The sequence below is a fragment of the Vigna unguiculata genome, chromosome 3 (genome assembly GCF_004118075.2).
Source record: "Vigna unguiculata cultivar IT97K-499-35 chromosome 3, ASM411807v1, whole genome shotgun sequence".
Classification (NCBI taxonomy): Eukaryota; Viridiplantae; Streptophyta; class Magnoliopsida; order Fabales; family Fabaceae; genus Vigna; species Vigna unguiculata.
In genome coordinates this window covers 16,184,027-16,201,860 of record NC_040281.1, presented here as the reverse complement: position 1 = coordinate 16,201,860, position 17,834 = coordinate 16,184,027, and the positions used below count along the sequence as shown (strand labels likewise).

Genomic DNA, 17,834 nt, shown 5'->3' with positions numbered 1-17,834 from the left:
TTTGTTAAACAACCATTTAACTCAGTTGCTCCTTAGAGCTTCATTTCTCATAGGACGCTCGAACTACCTACACAAACAAAAAATCACAAGTCTAAGCATATCTTTACAATCACAACTAAAAAGAGAGATGATGGTTTTTATATAACGTTCTAAAGTGTTGCAATTGTAACTTGCGTTATCTCCTCTACCTCCACTACGAATGTCGTTCTTCCACCATTCTTGCTCTTTTTTTTCCCTTTTTCCACCATTGTCGTCAAACCCCACATCGAACATTGCCCCCATTGTCTGCCGCTGTCGCCAAACTTGAGTTTTTGAGGAAAGCCACTCTCTGTCATTGAACTCGGGTTCTTTAGCACTTCCACTCTCTGCCACTGTCATTCAATGTCAAACACTCATAAGTGTTGTTTCTTTCTTCCCTACTTGTTTTTTTTTTTGGCCTTTTTTGTTGAGCTTGTGTGTTCGTTGAGGTTTGTTGTTCCTAAAGTTTGTGTTTTTTGCAACCATTTGTGTTTAAGGTATTTCATTGTGATGTAAAACTCACATTTTTGCTTTGAAAATGTATTTTTCATTGCCTTTCCTCCATTGTTATTTGCGTTTCACGCTCCCAAATTCTTATTACCTCAAAAATTTATATTCAATAACGAGCCTATATTTTTTTTTTCACATGTTGTTAATTTATTTTTTGTATGATAGAATGTTAAATTATTCATTTTAAAAATAATAATTAATTTTATGTTTAATTTTTTTTATTTGAGATTATTGCCATGTTGAGTTAGCCTTAATTATTACCATCTCTAAGTTTTTTGAATAAATTGTATATTTTAAAAATTAATATAATAAGAGATAATATTAATAATTTATATTTTGTTGTATTGTAATTATAATTCATCATTAAGGTATCAAAAATATAAAAAACATTCAAGAACAAGAATATTTAGATTACAATTTAATGTAAAAAAGATACATGTAACGTTTTATTGTCAATTTTGTGTAACACAAAATTATAAATGTTAAAATACTTTTTTGGTCCCAATCTTCGTCAAGTTTTTTCAAATAAGTCCTAATTTTGGTTTTGTGTTCAAATAGGTCCTAATTTTCGTCAATTTTGTTCAATTGGGTTCTTTTTTGCTAACACCGTTTAAATCATTAACGGCCATGAACAATGACTGCCACTTGTCACTTTGGGGTTTTTTTGAGTTTTTTAATTTTAATTTTATTTTTTTTAAATGTACATGTGTCAACCCAGTAGCGTGTCACGTGTCACTTCGTGGTTTTTTTGATTCTTTTTAAAATTTTTTTAAAATGTCCACGTGTCAACGTGCCACATGTCAAAGTCAAAATTCTATATTCAATTTGGTTCCTATATTTGTTATTTTTGTTCAATTAGGTCTCAATTTTTGTTAACATTAACCAATTTGGTCCCTCGTCAATTTAAAACCAAATTTAATTTTATATTAAAATTCAAATTTTTTATTAAATATTTTTATATAATATATTAAAATTCATATTATTATAACTTTGATATAAAAATTAAATTTGGTCACATCTTCGACAAGGACCAAATTGGTTAATGTTAACAAAAATTGGGACCTAATTGAACAAAAATAATAAATATAGGGACCAAATTGAATATAGAACATTGACTTTGACACATGGCAGCTATTAGGTTGACACGTGGACATTTAAAAAAATTTTAAAATAAAATTCAAAAAAAAAAAATTCAAAAAAATCACGAAGTGACACGTGATATGCTACTGGTGTACATTTAAAAAAAATATTAAAAAAATTTTAAAAAAAATTTTAAAAATAAAAATAAAAATAAAAGAAATTCAAAAAACCACGAAGTAACATGTGACAATCACTGTTCATGGCCATTAATGATTTAAACGATGTTAGCAAAAAATGACTAAATTAAACAAAATTGACGAGAATTGGGACCTATTTGAACACAAAACCAAAATTAGGACTTATTTGAAAAAACTTGACGAAAATTGGGACAAAAAAGGTATTTTAACCAATTATAAATTATTTCATGAATTTTTTTATATGACAATATAAATACTAATAAATATATAAATTGTTTAAAATAATATTATTATGAAGAAAATAAAATAAAATAAAATTTAAATTTTATTTTATTAAATGACAAAGTAATCAAAATTTATAAAAAAATACAATTAAAATAAAAAACACTATAAATAATAAATACTATAAATAAATATTTTTTAATAATTTATTAAATGTCCAATTAAATACAAATTATAACAAGATAAAATTGAAAATGAAAAAAAATATATTATAAAATTAAATTAAAAAAGAAAAATATTATAAAAAATTTAGTACTTTAAACATCATTCTTTAATAATTTATTGATGATTAATTAAAATAAATTATAAAAAGATAAAAATAAAAGCAAAACAATTAGTGTAGAAATATATTTTTATATTGAAAAAAATAATTTAAAAATAAAATAAATAGATAAAAAAGTATAATAACTTTTATGTACATGTGACTACAAAATAAATAAAATAAAATAAATATATTAAATAACTAAAAAACAATATTTTAGAACACCTCTTAACAAAATAAATATGGTTAATTATAGATATCAGCAGTTAAGTATTTCCTTTTCGACACTCCCATTCTCCTCCACTTCCTTTTCTTTAATTTCTTCCTTCAACCACGTGCTTTAACATGATTTTCCTAGTTAACTATATTTTTCAATCCAATTTATTTTTTTCTAATACTTACATTATTAAAACGAGTCATTTTAATTAAAATATTTTCACTTTGAATAAAAAAAGTTATAACGGAATTTATTTGTTAAATGAAAAATACCAAGATTCACAGAAAAATAGATAATGACGAAAGAAGTGTTGGAAAAAAATACGTTATAAAATATGCTAATAGTAGTATTTATGAGAAAAAGTGTTTAAGTCTTTTACTGGTAATAATGTGGGTAGATTTAGTAATTGTGAGTGTAGGAAGCAATAGCCCATAGCTAATAGCCAGAGGAGTAGAGAAACCACTAAAACCTTAATTACCGAAAGCAGTACTATGCAGTGAGATCGCAGGAAGAAGTGAAGTGTGAATGTGGCTGAGAAAGACACCACAGGTCTGTTCGAGGGATAGGAGAAGCAACACCAACACCCAAAACGGACAGAAAAAGAACCATTGAACCACGAAATTGTTCACCAGGTGCGTTCTGCATAAATCTATACCTAGTAACAAACAAATCAAGTGTCGTTTTTTTCTTCTTTTTTTCTACTGTCCAACCGAGCTTGCTGAATCGACTCTAAACTCGTGAGCGATTTTGTCGCACTAAAAAACGATTCTGCATGCAAAGTTGATTAGGTTCGAGGATTTGGGAACGTAATATGGTGTTGAATCGCGATTCCTCGATAATCCTGATATAGGAGAAATAGATAGAGAGGAAGTCCAGTTTTGAAAAACATTGATTATAGAGGAGGACCAACAGAGGGAAAATTAGAAGCGTGGAACAGATAGACAAGGTCAAGATGGTTGTTGTGGTACAAAATTTAGAAGCATACTCGTTTAAAGGTCATGTTTCAAAATGCATAGATTAAATACTATGCAGAAACAGAACAAGCATCTTGTTGTTATAATGCACAAAATAACTTAGATTCTTATGGAATGCTTCCTTAATTTCATATTTGAATTCCTTTACATATTCCGAACATATATAGATTTGTCGATCATGTTACTTTATTTTCCACCAAGTCTGATCCATACTGAATATTGATAAGACAGGGACTCGGTTCAAAGAGATAGGTGAATCAGCATGATTATAATAATAGAAGAATGATAATGCTAAAGTTCCTATTAAAGAACTAAAGTTTCTAGTGGCTATGTAAACATTATTCAAGCTCCCAGTTTGCACGCACCCAGCCAACTTAGTCTCATTATCTTCTTCATTTTATAGCATTGTATTCAAATCAGTTTTGGCTTCCTCCAAAACCCCAACTTGTCGTTTCTTTTGACCTTTAAGGCCTTCAGTTATTGAAAAAATGTGTGATCACGTAGACAGAATCGAGAAATTCAAGTTCTCAGATCTACAGAATGCCCTACCTTTCAAGGACGCGTCAAATTAATTTATTATATGGTTGGGTTTTACCACCACTTCCAACATGAGCATAATGTTATAAAGGGTATTGATATATTATGAGTATTCATAAAGGGTATTAATTCCCCATTACTCAATGGTCTCCACCAACGCCTAAAACGAAGTCACGTAAAGCTTCTCAACTCAAAGCAGTGGTCTAGTCCTTGGTATCAACAAATTCACTCCACTTCTTCCCATGCTAATGCAATAGTAATCAGGTGTACTTCACCCTTCTTCTGCTGATACTCTACCTAAGTATGTATAGCCAATCTCTGAGGTGTGAATAGTTCCTTTATTGGCTATGATGTATATATAATAGTTAGTTCTGAACCTTTTGAACAGCAGCAGAAAATGAGAGTTAAATTTGACATAAAAGACACTCACCTAATTAAAACACACACACGCTGCACTCCGTCACACACTAATTAACACACACACAACTCTGCACACAAAAAAGAAAGGGGCCCAGGCCCACGAGAAGGAGAGAAAAAACTCACGGGAGAACCCTAAAAAGGCTCTCTTCTCTAAAAAAAGAAAAGGAGAGAAGATTATCCTCTCTCGTTAGCGATTCAAGGAGTTCGTCATTGCCGCAGCTAGGGTTCGAAATTTCTTCTTCCAACACTCGTCCTTGGCCACTGTCTTCTTGTTTTCATACCTGGTTAGAACTACTTGAGTTTTGTTTTGTTTTCTGATTCTGCTAATTGCATTTGCTCGAGATTTCAGTTTTTTCTTTTTGTAATCGAAAGTGTGGTGTTGATTCTTTTGGTTGTTCTTGTGGTTTTGTTGTTCGGTTAGAGAGATTCTCTAAATATTAGTTCCTACTATGTTTCAAATTGTTTGCAACGAAATGCTAGGTTTCATCAGTACTAATTTAATGTTAATGAGTGGCTTAATTTCTTTTAAGACTATTGTTCCCGTGATTTCATTCCATTGATTGATGGTTGCTTTAGAAAAATCCGTGGATGAAGTTATGAAATGTTTGGATTAATATAATATAATGGTAGACCACTCTGTTTTTGTTTTGGTTTGTTAGCATCGGGCTTGATCCAGTAATTGAATATTCTTCAAGCAGTTGAATTTTCTGTGTTTAGTTTTCTTGGAGCGTGCTCATTTCCTTCATTTTGGGTTGTTTTAAGTTTTGATATTTACTTAAGTCAGTGGCAGCAGCTTATGGAATTGTTTATTACGATTTGCTTATTATGAATTGTCTGTTACTATGGCATAGGTATTGACTGTGTTAAATGATTGACTTGATTATGTTTTGGGGTGGAAGATATTTGATTTCTTGCAAACTGTGTGGAGAATTAAAGGGATGTGGATATATGCGCTGATTTGGAATGTTGGAGTTGGAAAACTTCTTTTATTTTCTGCTTGATGGATGTTTGGACCTTTCGGTTTCATTGTTGGTGAAATGGTAGCAAAGCGTCGATGTGAAACCAATTGTGGAGGAGTTTATGTCATTGGTTTGAACGATTGAGTATTATTAATTAATTGTTAATTGTCGAGGTTTGATTATCTGGGTTCTAATTTGTTTAAGGTTGTGTATTTGAACGGCCTTTGGGGTTGATATTGCAATGCTTAATTTAGAGACTATTGATTCATATAATGTGGGAGTGCTTTATTCTTAATGTGTGGTATTCTGTTGGGATATATAATATCCTATTTTGATTTGTTTGGGAGTGTTTCGTGATAGTAGAATACATTCCGATCAGGACCAATTGTTGGTCTCAAAATTTGGGAAATTTATTTGCTTTGATCATAGTGTAGTGTAAATATAAATTTTGATATGAGGGTTTTTATTTTGAATGTTGTATAGTCAAGATTTTATTACTCTAAGACTTGTCGCGTAATAACAAGATATTCATTTACTGATTTGATGCAAGGAGTGTGGTTTGGTGATCAAATTTTATATTGTTATTGTTTGATATTAAGATTGATGCTTGTATAGAGTAATGAATTGCACTATTGCGGAATTTCTTTTGTGTTGGCACTTTGTTTGATTAAAATGTAGTATATATTATTTTCAATCTTGATAAGATTTGATGATTACGATAAAGTTGGATACTTATATGATCGTCTGCAGTCTGCATCGTCCGGTATCCAATCTTGTTATCCAAATATTTTTCAAAGATAAGTTTTTGGGATGTTTGTGTGATTGTCTATCGTCTACATCCCTCCGTGATAAATGTTTTTTGATACCTGTATGGTTGATCGCATCGTCTGCTATCCAATTATTTTATCCAAATATTTTTAACGATACATTCTTGGAATGTTTGTGTGACCGTCTGTCATCTACATTCTCGATAAATGTTTTCTGATACTTGTATGGTCGATCGCATGGTCTGGTATCCAATTATTTTATCCAAATAATTTTTAACGATATGTTTTTGGAATGTTTGTATGACTGTTTGTTATCTAGCATCCCCATAATAAAAGTTTGAGTACTTGTGTGATTATCCGCATCGTCCTAGTACTCGATGCCTTTCATTTTATTAAAATCCTAAAAAATATAAAATTTTCAAAAATTAAAAAATATCAAACACTCATCCATTTAAGCCCAGTTTACATTGGCCCTCTCTTTCGTTCAAGCCTAGCTTCCGCGAACATATTTTCGCAAAAGGTTTTAAAAATAACTATGTAACCCTGATTCTCTATGACGCATAAAGATACGTAGGAGTGAAGAATTATCCTTGTCGGACCCTTTAAAATAAAAAAAATTGTTTATTTTCTATATTATTTCCTTATTGTTTTTGTTTTTGGGGAAAATTAAGCGTCTTGAAAACCACGTCATTTTTGTATATCTAATTAAAGGGACTGCCTTCGGGTGGGTGCTGTAAGGTGCTAATACCTTTCCTACCATGTATCTAACTTCCGGACTCAAAATCTGTTTTTCATATAGACTTGTCTTATTTTATTGATTTTCCATAGTTTTTCAAAATAAACTATGATGACGACTCTCTTTTTTTTTTTGAAAAAACATTATATTTGTTTCGAGTTAGCCATTTTCCATCGTGATTTAGATTGTGACATGGTTCAAACACTTGCTACCATCTACCTCCTAATTTACTTAGCAATGTAGCTCAGGTGATGTCTTTTTCTCTCAACCTAGATTATGTATGCTCTTTTCGTTTATTAAGCGTGAGGTAATCATGGTCTTATATAGTAACTATCAATCAACACTTTGTGTGTGCCTAGATTTAGCTATGATTTATATCATTGATTAATTAGTTATTCATGATTGATAGATGATAATAATACAAATAAGACAACTCTATGGTGATGAACCATTACATTTGCTTGTTCCTAGTTTTTCTACTAAGTATTTTTAGTCAGTCATATCAATTGCTAAGCATTTTCGTACTAATTGTGGTGCTCATGTTGCATCAGCATTTGCTTTTAGTTTCCTATGATATTTGTTGTCCTAGTCGTGTTTATTTCACATTAGGATAATTTTACTTGTCACTTTTATAGATGATTTCTCTTGTTGTACTTGGGTTTTTCTAATGAAGAATCTTTCTGAAATTGAAACCCACTTAGACTACAAAATTAAAATTCTAATAACTGATTACGTAAGAGAATATTTGTTTTTCCAATTTCAATCTTTCTTGAACTTGCAAGGGATTCTTCATCAAATATCATGTGCCCACACACCACAACAAAGTGGTGTTGCTGAGTGCAAAAACCACCACTTGGTGGAAACTACTCATACTCCTTCCTACTTTCTTTCTTATCTTCTTTGGACTTTGTATCTATTTCTAAGTTTGCAAGTGAAACCATAGTTGACCACATTTGGCAACAGGTGATGCTAACTTCTTTGAGTGCCAGCATGGGAGCACGTTTTCTTGCCTCTTAACAAAACTACTGTTGGGTGTCATTTAGTCTGTACAATGAAGATCAAACCTGATGATACAATTGATCATTTCAAATCTTGTTCGGTAGCTAATGGTTATACTCAATTTTTTTGCCAAGATTATGGTAACACTTTTTTGGCTGTAGCCAAAATCACCATTGTTTGCCCTTTTTTCTTTTCATGGTTGTCATCCGTCTCTTCAGAGTTGAACATCAAAAGGGCTTTTCTTCATGGTGAGTTGTAAGAAGTGTACATGGATCAACCACTTCATTTTATAGTCTGCAGTAACTCAAGTCTTGTCTGGTTATACAATGTTGTCATCCACCATTAGTCTCTTCACAGTTGAACATCAAAATGGCCTTTCTTCATGACGAGTTGCAAGAAGTGTACATGGATCAACCACTTCATTTTATAGTCTCCAGTGACTCAAGTCTTATCTAGTTATATAATTGATCATTGCAAATCTCGTTCGGTAGCTAATGGTTACACTCAATTTCTTTTGCCAAGATTATGGTAACACATTTTCTGCTGTAGCCAAAAGCACCATCATTTGCCCTTTTTCTTGTCATGGTTGTGATCCACCATTGGTTTTTTCGTCGTTGAACAACATCAAAAGGGCCTTTCTTCATGGTGAGTTGTATGAAGTGTACATGGATCAACCACTTCATTTTATAGTCTCCAATTACTTAAGTCTTGTCTGTAGTCTCCAATTACTTGAAGCAATCTCCTGTACTTGGTTTAGCCATTTGAGCTTGGTTTTGCTTGAGTTTAGTATGACTCGTTCTGAAGCTAATCAATTGGTTTTTTCCACTTTATTCTCCATTTTGTATGTGCATCTATTCTGTGGCATTCTTTGACTTAGTTGTCACCTTCATAGTCAATTTTAGACCAAGGACTTGGGTCCACTTAGTGCTTTCTTGGCATCGGAGTTGCACAATCCTCGTTTGACATTGTCATGGCAAAAATATTCTTTAGATATTTTTACTAAGACTAGGAGAAATACATGTGTATTTGTTTATTTTCTGATAATAAAAAATAACAAAATTATTACCGTTCTAGCCAAAAAGTGTAAAAACCGATTAGCTAGAACGTTCAAGTGTGTTGTTTTCTTTGTCCCTCAGAACCCACATTTATGTCTAATTTTCCGACCTTCTGTTTCCCTTTTTCTCTTTCATTATTCATAAATCCCTCTTTTAATTCAGGCCCTTCATTATGTCTCAAACGATCACCTGAATAACTAATCTCTAACCCCTCCAATTCAGTATGCAAATGTAACATTCCATATTGACATGACCATAATCCTTAGTCTTAAACGGCCTTATTCCTGAAGACCCAATTGATATCTGGGTTTAAAATCCAATCTACATTGAGCCTAACACCACACAATCCACTAGCCTTAGCTTTTTCAAAGTTAAGGCTAGATAAAAATGTCCTTGTATCTATGACAAATCATTACTACAACACAACCCATATTATATTCAGCAACTGCTTAACACGTTTCGTGCCCCTTGACCATCTAAATGACCATGTACTTAAAAACCCTATCAACATTAGTCTTACATCACAATCAACATTTAAACTTAATATACAATCAACATTTAAATTTAAGACCCAATTGACTTTTGGGTTTAACACCACACAGTTCCTAACCTTAGCATTTTCAAAGCTGAAGCCTTAAAATATCTTGTCATACCTCCAAATCGACTTAGACCCTTTCCCTTCATTGTCATTTTTTTCCTTTTTAATATATATTTAAAATAAAAAGTTTCCACTTCCTGCGCCTCAGCGACTGTCGCTTCATTTGTCACTTCAAGTGGTAGGTGACACTACTAACACTGCTGCCATAAATGAATTGCTAAAAAACGTTATCTTTACAACTTCATTGAAGGTGTTCCCTTACTGCATCATCCTCAACCTTCTGGAACGCATTCTTCTTCACACCCAAAACTCTGGTACTTCCTCCACTCTCATCTTCATTTCTCATTTTTGTTTTTCTTCGTGTCTTCATTGTTGCCGCACATCAACCGTATCTTTATTTCTCATTTAGTCAATGGATTATTATGCCTTATATCCCTAGGTCAAATTCGATATTCTCAGAAAAACCACCATGTATACTTCTGTTAAAAAAATATGTGCCCCTGGCCAAATCAGATATTCTCATAAAAGTAAATATATATAATTTTTACAATTTTATTGTAGATAAGTTTTATTTATTTGGTAGGTAATTTGTTATTATAAATAGTTATCTATAACAATATATCTATAACAATATATAAAAGGGATTTCCCTTTTTGTGTCCACTTTTCAAAATACCGATTTTACCCTTTAAATATAACAATTTTTTAAATTTTTTAAAATTGACCGTTATTTTTACAAAAATTTTATAAAATCAGATGTTGCTTCTTCTTTATTTATTAATGGTTATTCTTTTATCTGTTCTGATATATTTCACTTTATTTTTAATAAATATAATTCTAATATATATATATATATATATATATATATATATATATTAACTTAATAACATTATCATATTATCACCTACTAATAAAAGGGATTTCCCTTTTTGTGTCCACTTTTCAAAATACCGATTTTACCCTTTAAATATAACAATTTTTTAAATTTTTTAAAATTGACCGTTATTTTTACAAAAATTTTATAAAATCAGATGTTGCTTCTTCTTTATTTATTAATGGTTATTCTTTTATCTGTTCTGATATATTTCACTTTATTTTTAATAAATATAATTCTAATATATATATATATATATATATATATTAACTTAATAACATTATCATATTATCACCTACTAATATAATATCACGTATATTTAAAAAATATATACACACAGGCGCCTAGCGCCTGTGTTACGCTAGTTTTAGTATAAAGAGTATGGTTATGTTTAAAAAAAAGTCAAATAAAAGAAACGGTTAAATTTATCAAGTTATTATTAAAACATTGTTTGTCATGGCAAATCAAGTGCATGTTGAGCTGAATTCAAAAACTTTGATCAGGGAGCTCATTCTGTGTGGTTCATGCATATCATTCTGTAAAACTAATAATACTAACCCGGGCTAAAATATTCCAATCTTCCTAAATCATGTTTGAATAAAGCAGCAGGTAAGCATTAATGACCAGCATACACACACCACCATTATCGACTATGATTGTTAGAGGATGTGTTGTTAATATAGAGTTTTTGAAATATTTTTGACTTTTTTAATTATTTATTATAATTGACATAATAAATTGTGATAGGTTCTCCTTCTCGTAAATTGCTTATTTCGCTTGAAATATAAATAAACTAGGCTAAATTTATAAGATGGAGTCAATTTAATTTTTGAAAGAATGAAATATTTATTTTAGTTTCCGAGTATGTAAAAGTCTTTGTTATAATTCCCTGCTGTTATGTATTTTAGGATTATTTTATTATTAAAATATAATTTGAAAAGTAAATTTAACAATAAATTAAAAACTATTTTGATATTAAAAATTAATTGAATTTTATACATATTTAGAAACTACATCAGTTTTTAAAAATTTTCAAGCCCTAAATTAACTGATTCAAAAGAACCCAAAATGTCAAAATGGCCCAGTCCCATCCCTTCTTTTTCATGTCCGCTTTATTTTCTATTGCTTTTGCTTTCACTTCTCTGATTTTCTCACACTCACCAACCGCCGGCGTAATTTCTGTTTTTGCAGACTGAATCTCATTGGAGATTCTTCTTCAATTGGCGCCTCCTCTCTTCTCTGTCCGTCCGGTAACCTCTTTACTTGCTTCTATTTAAAATTGGATTTTCACAAAGATGTTTTTGTTTTTGTATTGTCTATAAGTTGAGTTGCATAAGAGAAATACCTTCAATATAATATTAAAATGAAGGCTTCTATTTGGTGAAGGACGCAAGAATTTCCTTTTATTACTATCACAATTATTTCTTCTTAGATATAATACATTCTGCTTGAAAAGGGTTCATGTATGATTTATTTTTTTAATAAACATAAAGTTTTCAATTATGGGTTTTTATTACATGTTGATTTATCTGTATCAATTGAAAGGAAATTTACATTTTCCTGGATGTATGTGAAGTTGAAGGATAATGGGTCGGAAAGTTGGTACGCTTTTTATCAACCCCAAGAGATTCGGTTCACTTCATAAGCCTTGCATGAAGGAAATGGCAATGTTTCTCAATTGTATGGCTGCAAACCAGAGCGACATGGAAGCCTGTGCTCGTCAGAAGGAGCTATTAAATGCCTGTATGGATTCTCAGGTAACATAGACATAGTTTGATTAAAACTAGCATCTTTTGTTGTCATCCAACTTTTTCAGGTTTACATTTTTAGTTGCTTTTACCTTTTAACTTTAAAATTAAGTAGTGCTTAAAAAAATCACTTCAATTTTGTTTTTTCAGAGTAAAAAGAACAGAAAGTCTTGGGGAAGTATCAATTATCAACTGCAGAGGCTTAACCGAGGAAGGAAGTAATTCAAGATTTTTCATATATGTATTGTTTTTATCATTCAGGATCTTGGGGTGTTTTATGCACTCCTTTGGTTGTCAACCTAAGCTAACCAACTGTAGTCTCTCTTGAAGTATCTTGATGATGAAATTTCTACTTTTTGGTTTTTTAAACCATTCAACTGAGGTGAAAGAGATGGCGGAATAATGTTGAAGAATACCGGTGTAGTTTATTTGCTGTATCAATTAAAGCTATAATATTCTGCATATCATTTGACACAATCACACAATGTGATATTGGCACTGCCTGTGAAAAAATTATTTTATAATTGATGAACATGAAGGTTGTTTATGTTGCATTGTTTTTGGGTGGAGTGTTGAGTGTTGATGGCTGTTGATCAATATAAGTAGTTTTGGAGCATTGGCGGCACATTCTCTAATAATCCAATTGATGATGATGGTGGATTATGTTGCTCAATGGTGGTGTGTGGTCATTAATGCTTACCTGCTGCTTTATTCAAACGGATTTATGAAGATTGGAATATATTAGCTAGGGTTAGTATTATTAGCTTTAGAGGATGATATGTATCAACCACAAAACTAGCTTCTATTCAAAATTTTTGAATTCAGCTCAAGCTCATCAAGTTCTGCACGTGGAAAAAGATCTTATCTCTTCTGATTTTGAACCTGTTCGGATAACCCAGGAGCTTCTACTGCTTAACTCGTGTTTGGAGTTGGTGGAAGATCTTGTGATTCGAGAATGTAAGAATTCTTTTAATGAAAGACCAACTAGAAAATCATATAATGGCTATCTGTAATTTGACTAAACCATGGAAAATCTGATACTTAGAGCAGGTTGTTTAGATGAAGGTTTGTCGTGATTCAATAGGAAGTAATTATCGTGTCCTTCACAAAATATGGTGTCCAATTTGTTTCATTTTCGTGAAATTAGATATCATACTTGGCATATAACAAATAGCTGTAACAAGTGACTACAAAAAACCATTATAAAAAAGTAACGGAAGTGCAAAAATCAACGAGTATCATTTGTACACCTTTATTTTTAATTATTTTTGGCGTCTTTGCTTGATAGGAAAATAGAAGTTTCGTGTCATTCATCCACATGAAGGCAAGATGGTTAACTCTATTTAAGAAAATTAGTGCAATGGTTTTGCCAAAATAACTTGATAAAACAACTACACAACAGAGAGAATAGAGACAAAGTTGTGTTATGACCTTATTTCAGACACAAAAGTTTGATCATAAGTCATAAATTTGGATGTATAGTAAATGGGTTATTTGAGGAACAATTTTTTGTTAACCGACCAAATGGAGTTTAGACTATTGAGAAAAAGATATACAAGCTTCGTAAAGTGAGAATGAATTATGTTACAAACTATTATCTATAACATACGCCAAGAACATGAAGAGAGAAAGAAGTCACTTTGTATTTCAAAAGTGAAAATCACAAGGTAAAATTCATTCAGGTTGTTGGTATTATGGCTGACAATCTAAACTAGTTCAAAATGAATATGAAGCAAGAATTATGTTTGACACTCTAAACTAGTTCAAGAAGTATATGGAGCAAGAATTAAAATGATAGACTTTGATAAAATGAATTATTTTCTTCGGTTGCAGATACTCTGATCATTTGATGTGATATTTGTACCTCAAAAAAAGTATGCCAAGGAGATTTTGAAGATGTTTCACATTTGCAAATGTGTCATCATTTTTTATACTATCTTAAAAAGTGAATCTTAAGCTTAACTCAATCGCATAAATTTGGTTTGTAAGGTAAAGTTTGCACCGCATTTATATACTATGAAATTGTCTTATCTCTAGTTAATATGAAACTTCCATCATTATGGATTTAATGGTTGATGTGAGCTTGTTAGTTGAATATATGCATTCTTTAAGTCAAATTCACACGACTTCTCCAAAATGAGTTTAGAGTGATTTGATTTTATTGATGATGATGATAAGGAAGGATTTTATTATGATCTTGAGGACTTTTACTTTTCAATGGTTAAGACGGTGCGTGAGCATGAAGTTAGTCAATCCAAAGTTGTAAGCCATATTTTAATAATATGAAGGTCGAAATCTATATATTGAATTGGGTTTTGATAAACAATTTTTTTTCCATAATATCGGTACTTCGAGTCTTCATTTGTTGGTACTGCTTTGGTATGTGGAAGGAAGGAATATTACTTAGTAAATGTTGATGGAATTTGTTGGGCTTGTAAAATGAAATGGACATTCAGAAGGAGAACTAAGTGCAATCTTACGTCGCAGTGGAGAAACTTGTGTTGAGAATGGATATAAAATTGATGACGTTATGAGATTTGGAGTTAATATGAAGAGGACAAACCACATTACTGTGATGCAGGTTTGAAGTGGATGTAAATTTGAAGATATTGTCCAACTTTTTATCATTTTGAAGTTTATAAAGCAGTTTGAACAATGTTTTTATTTATTTATTTTATGATCAAGTGTATGGATATCAAATATGTACTTGGAAGAAAATTATATACAATTATGGTTATGAATTGTAGGAGAAAAATATTTTTGATCTCATTATGTATATATAATGTATAAATTTATTTAAATTCTGAACTTATTTTCATAATTAGTAATAATATAATTTAAAATTCTTACTATATTAATTATTTATATATAGTAATAATAATAATAAAAATCATATAATCACTATTAAAACCCATGTCTATTTATTTGAATTTGAAAATAAATTTAGTGTTCGTTTCATACTCAAATTCAAAATAAATTAAATAAGGTTAAATATGTTTTTGTCCCTTAATTTTTAGTGAAAATTTGAATTAGTTCTTTTTCAAAACTTTGACCTAATATAATCATCAAACTTTAGAAATGTGTGAATTTAGTCATTTTAACCAAATTTGTTATGTTTATTTGACATTTCAAGGACATTTCAATTTAGTATTTGAGTTAACATTGAAGAGAAAATGTATCAAACGGTATAAACAACTCAAATACTATCATGAAATATGTTTGAAATGTGAAATAAACTTAACAAAATTTGGTTAAAAGGACTAAATCCAAATATTTCTAAAGATGGGGGACTAAATTGGTCCAAAATTCGAATTCCAATTTTCACTGAAAGTTAAAGGACCAAAAACATATTTAACCAAATTAAATAATATGTAATTATTAGTTTAACTTTATATTAATAAATTTGTTTTAGAAATGATATAGTATTGTTGTACATCATTATCAATAAGTTAAATGTCATGTATATTAATATTCAATTAAGATTGTTGTCTATATGTGTTGCATACACTAGTGCAAAATAGATATGCTAGAACAAGCTATTAAATCAATTGTAGAGGAACTAATGTAATGCAGAAACGCGATGATAATTTTGTAAATATTGAGAACTAACTATATTAGACCAGTTATAATGGGAGCTAATATAATATGTACATATTAGATCAATTATAAAGGAAAACAATCTAATATCAGTTAAAACAACTACTGATCTAATAAGCCTTCTTTTTCCTTTTTCATTCTCGCGAGGTTCCTTCTCTTCTTTCCACCCACAAAACAACTCTTTTCTCTCTCATTTTCAAAGCCCCAAAACTTTCTATTTCAATGCAACCCTTTCTCTTCTTCCTTCATCTTCATCTTCCTTCCCGCTAGAGGCTTCATGTTTTTATTTTCTCCAAGTTGTCATTGCTTTATTCCTCTCACCACTAGTAGTGATTTTCTTGTCCCAGTTGTTGTGATCGTCGTCACCATGGTCACAACTATTGAGACTCCAATGTCTCGACCTGTTTGGTTGTTTTTGAAATTGTTGTTATTGCTTTGGTCGTCGTCGTTTCTGGGTTGCCTACCGATGGTGTTGCTACGGTCGTCGCTTGTGTTGTTTTGCTAATTGCTGGTGTTAATCTGCTTACCGCTGGTGCTAATATCCTTTTCATTGCGTTCACCAATGTTGGTCTGTTGTGTCAACAACTAAGGCAACCGAGTTAGGGTTACATAGAAAACTTTCTCAATTTTTTTTCTTTTTAGTTAAAGGTATTAGATCGATTGTGCTAGAGCCGATTTAATATGTCTTCAACATATTACATAAGCTCACGATCAGTTGAAGACCGATCTAATATGTGCTCCATAATCGATCTAATATACCTATTTTGCAATAACGATACATGAAAAGACTATTATTTTGGCGAGAAGAATAAGTTTCTATTTTTTGTTCTTTTACATTTCTTAATTGAAGATATATGTATTTTCAATTAATAAAAAAAATTTCTTCAGTTTTGATGTTTGATATTCAAAATTCCAAATTGGAGAGATTTTGTTTTAAATGAATTCGAAATGGGTTTTGTTATTTCTTATGTTCGTTATTTGTAATTTCAAATGCATTTAACATCTTTCTACATAGTTATAAGGAGTGTTCAAAGATCTATTGGAGTTCATCTTGCGTGGCAAAGTGGTGCGACCGAAAATGTCATCATGTAAGAGATATAATTTCAAAAATGTCTTCCAAAACTCCCTATGTATCTTAAGTCCCGTTAAGGTAACATTTCAAAGGTTGACTATAAGATATCTATTTATGACTTTTGTATGTGTGATTTGTGGTTTGATTGTCATCGCCATGTCATTATTTGTGGTTTTGGGTTTCGTAAATCCAAATGGTCATTGCTATTTATGGTGAAATTTTTCTATGTTATAGTCTTTATTTAATTAGCCATAGAACATAATCAGTTACATAGTGTTTTTTTGAAAACCTAGTTGATATTTGTACATTACTATGTTTTTTATCGTTATGTTTCTCGTGGTGGATTAATAAGCGTGTTTGAAACAACTAGTTGTATTTGTTTGGGTTTTTTCAATCGTGGTGTTTAGTGATTTTGTTTTCAGACTATTGATATTAACATTCAAAGTTGTTATCCTCAATATTAAGACATGGTAATTTTCTTATTATTGTGTTATTATGTTTGTTATATGAATTTATTGTTTTTAAAGGAGGTTTCTTTGTTGAATGGGGAAATTATTTGTAAATTGATAGGAACTACTTCCGAGATCCAAAGGGCAATGACCTCAATATCGAGTTTGAGGAATCCTTCACTGGAAAGAAAATATTCCAAGCATCATTTGAAGTTGCCAAATTTTATAATTTGGATAATCTGTATTATGTGGCTATTTTGTTCTTGGTGACAGACATTTCCAGATAAGGATACTTACTTTAACTTGGGATGAAATTGAATATTCTATGCCAACAAATTTGGCATTACCCCTTGAATGCTTGGTTTCCTCAAGGTTCTTTTCATCGTTTAGAGTAAAGTTATGCTACTAATTTCCAATAGTTATTTGTCCTTTTTATGAATAATGTATAAATATTTTTGTTTTGACTCTAAGAGTGTGTTGATCT

The 17,834-nt window shown here is 30.7% G+C and overlaps 1 protein-coding gene across 2 annotated transcripts; it reads left to right on the top strand.

The window, feature by feature from the left end:
- The first annotated feature begins 2,991 nt into the window (after nucleotides 1–2,991).
- LOC114178849 lies at nucleotides 2,992–12,848 on the top strand. Of its 2 annotated transcripts, XM_028064971.1 has the most exons (5): nucleotides 2,992–3,198; nucleotides 9,862–9,925; nucleotides 11,676–11,734; nucleotides 12,061–12,241; nucleotides 12,383–12,848. In XM_028064971.1, exons 4-5 carry the CDS (start codon nucleotides 12,071–12,073, stop codon nucleotides 12,452–12,454), a joined length of 243 nt encoding a protein of 80 aa, XP_027920772.1. In that variant the 5' UTR covers nucleotides 2,992–3,198; nucleotides 9,862–9,925; nucleotides 11,676–11,734; nucleotides 12,061–12,070; the 3' UTR covers nucleotides 12,455–12,848. The 2 variants fall into 2 exon arrangements, with proteins under 2 accessions (XP_027920772.1, XP_027920771.1); XM_028064970.1 differs by lacking the exon at nucleotides 9,862–9,925 and having other exon boundaries at nucleotides 3,003–3,198.
- The last annotated feature ends 4,986 nt before the right edge of the window (nucleotides 12,849–17,834 follow it).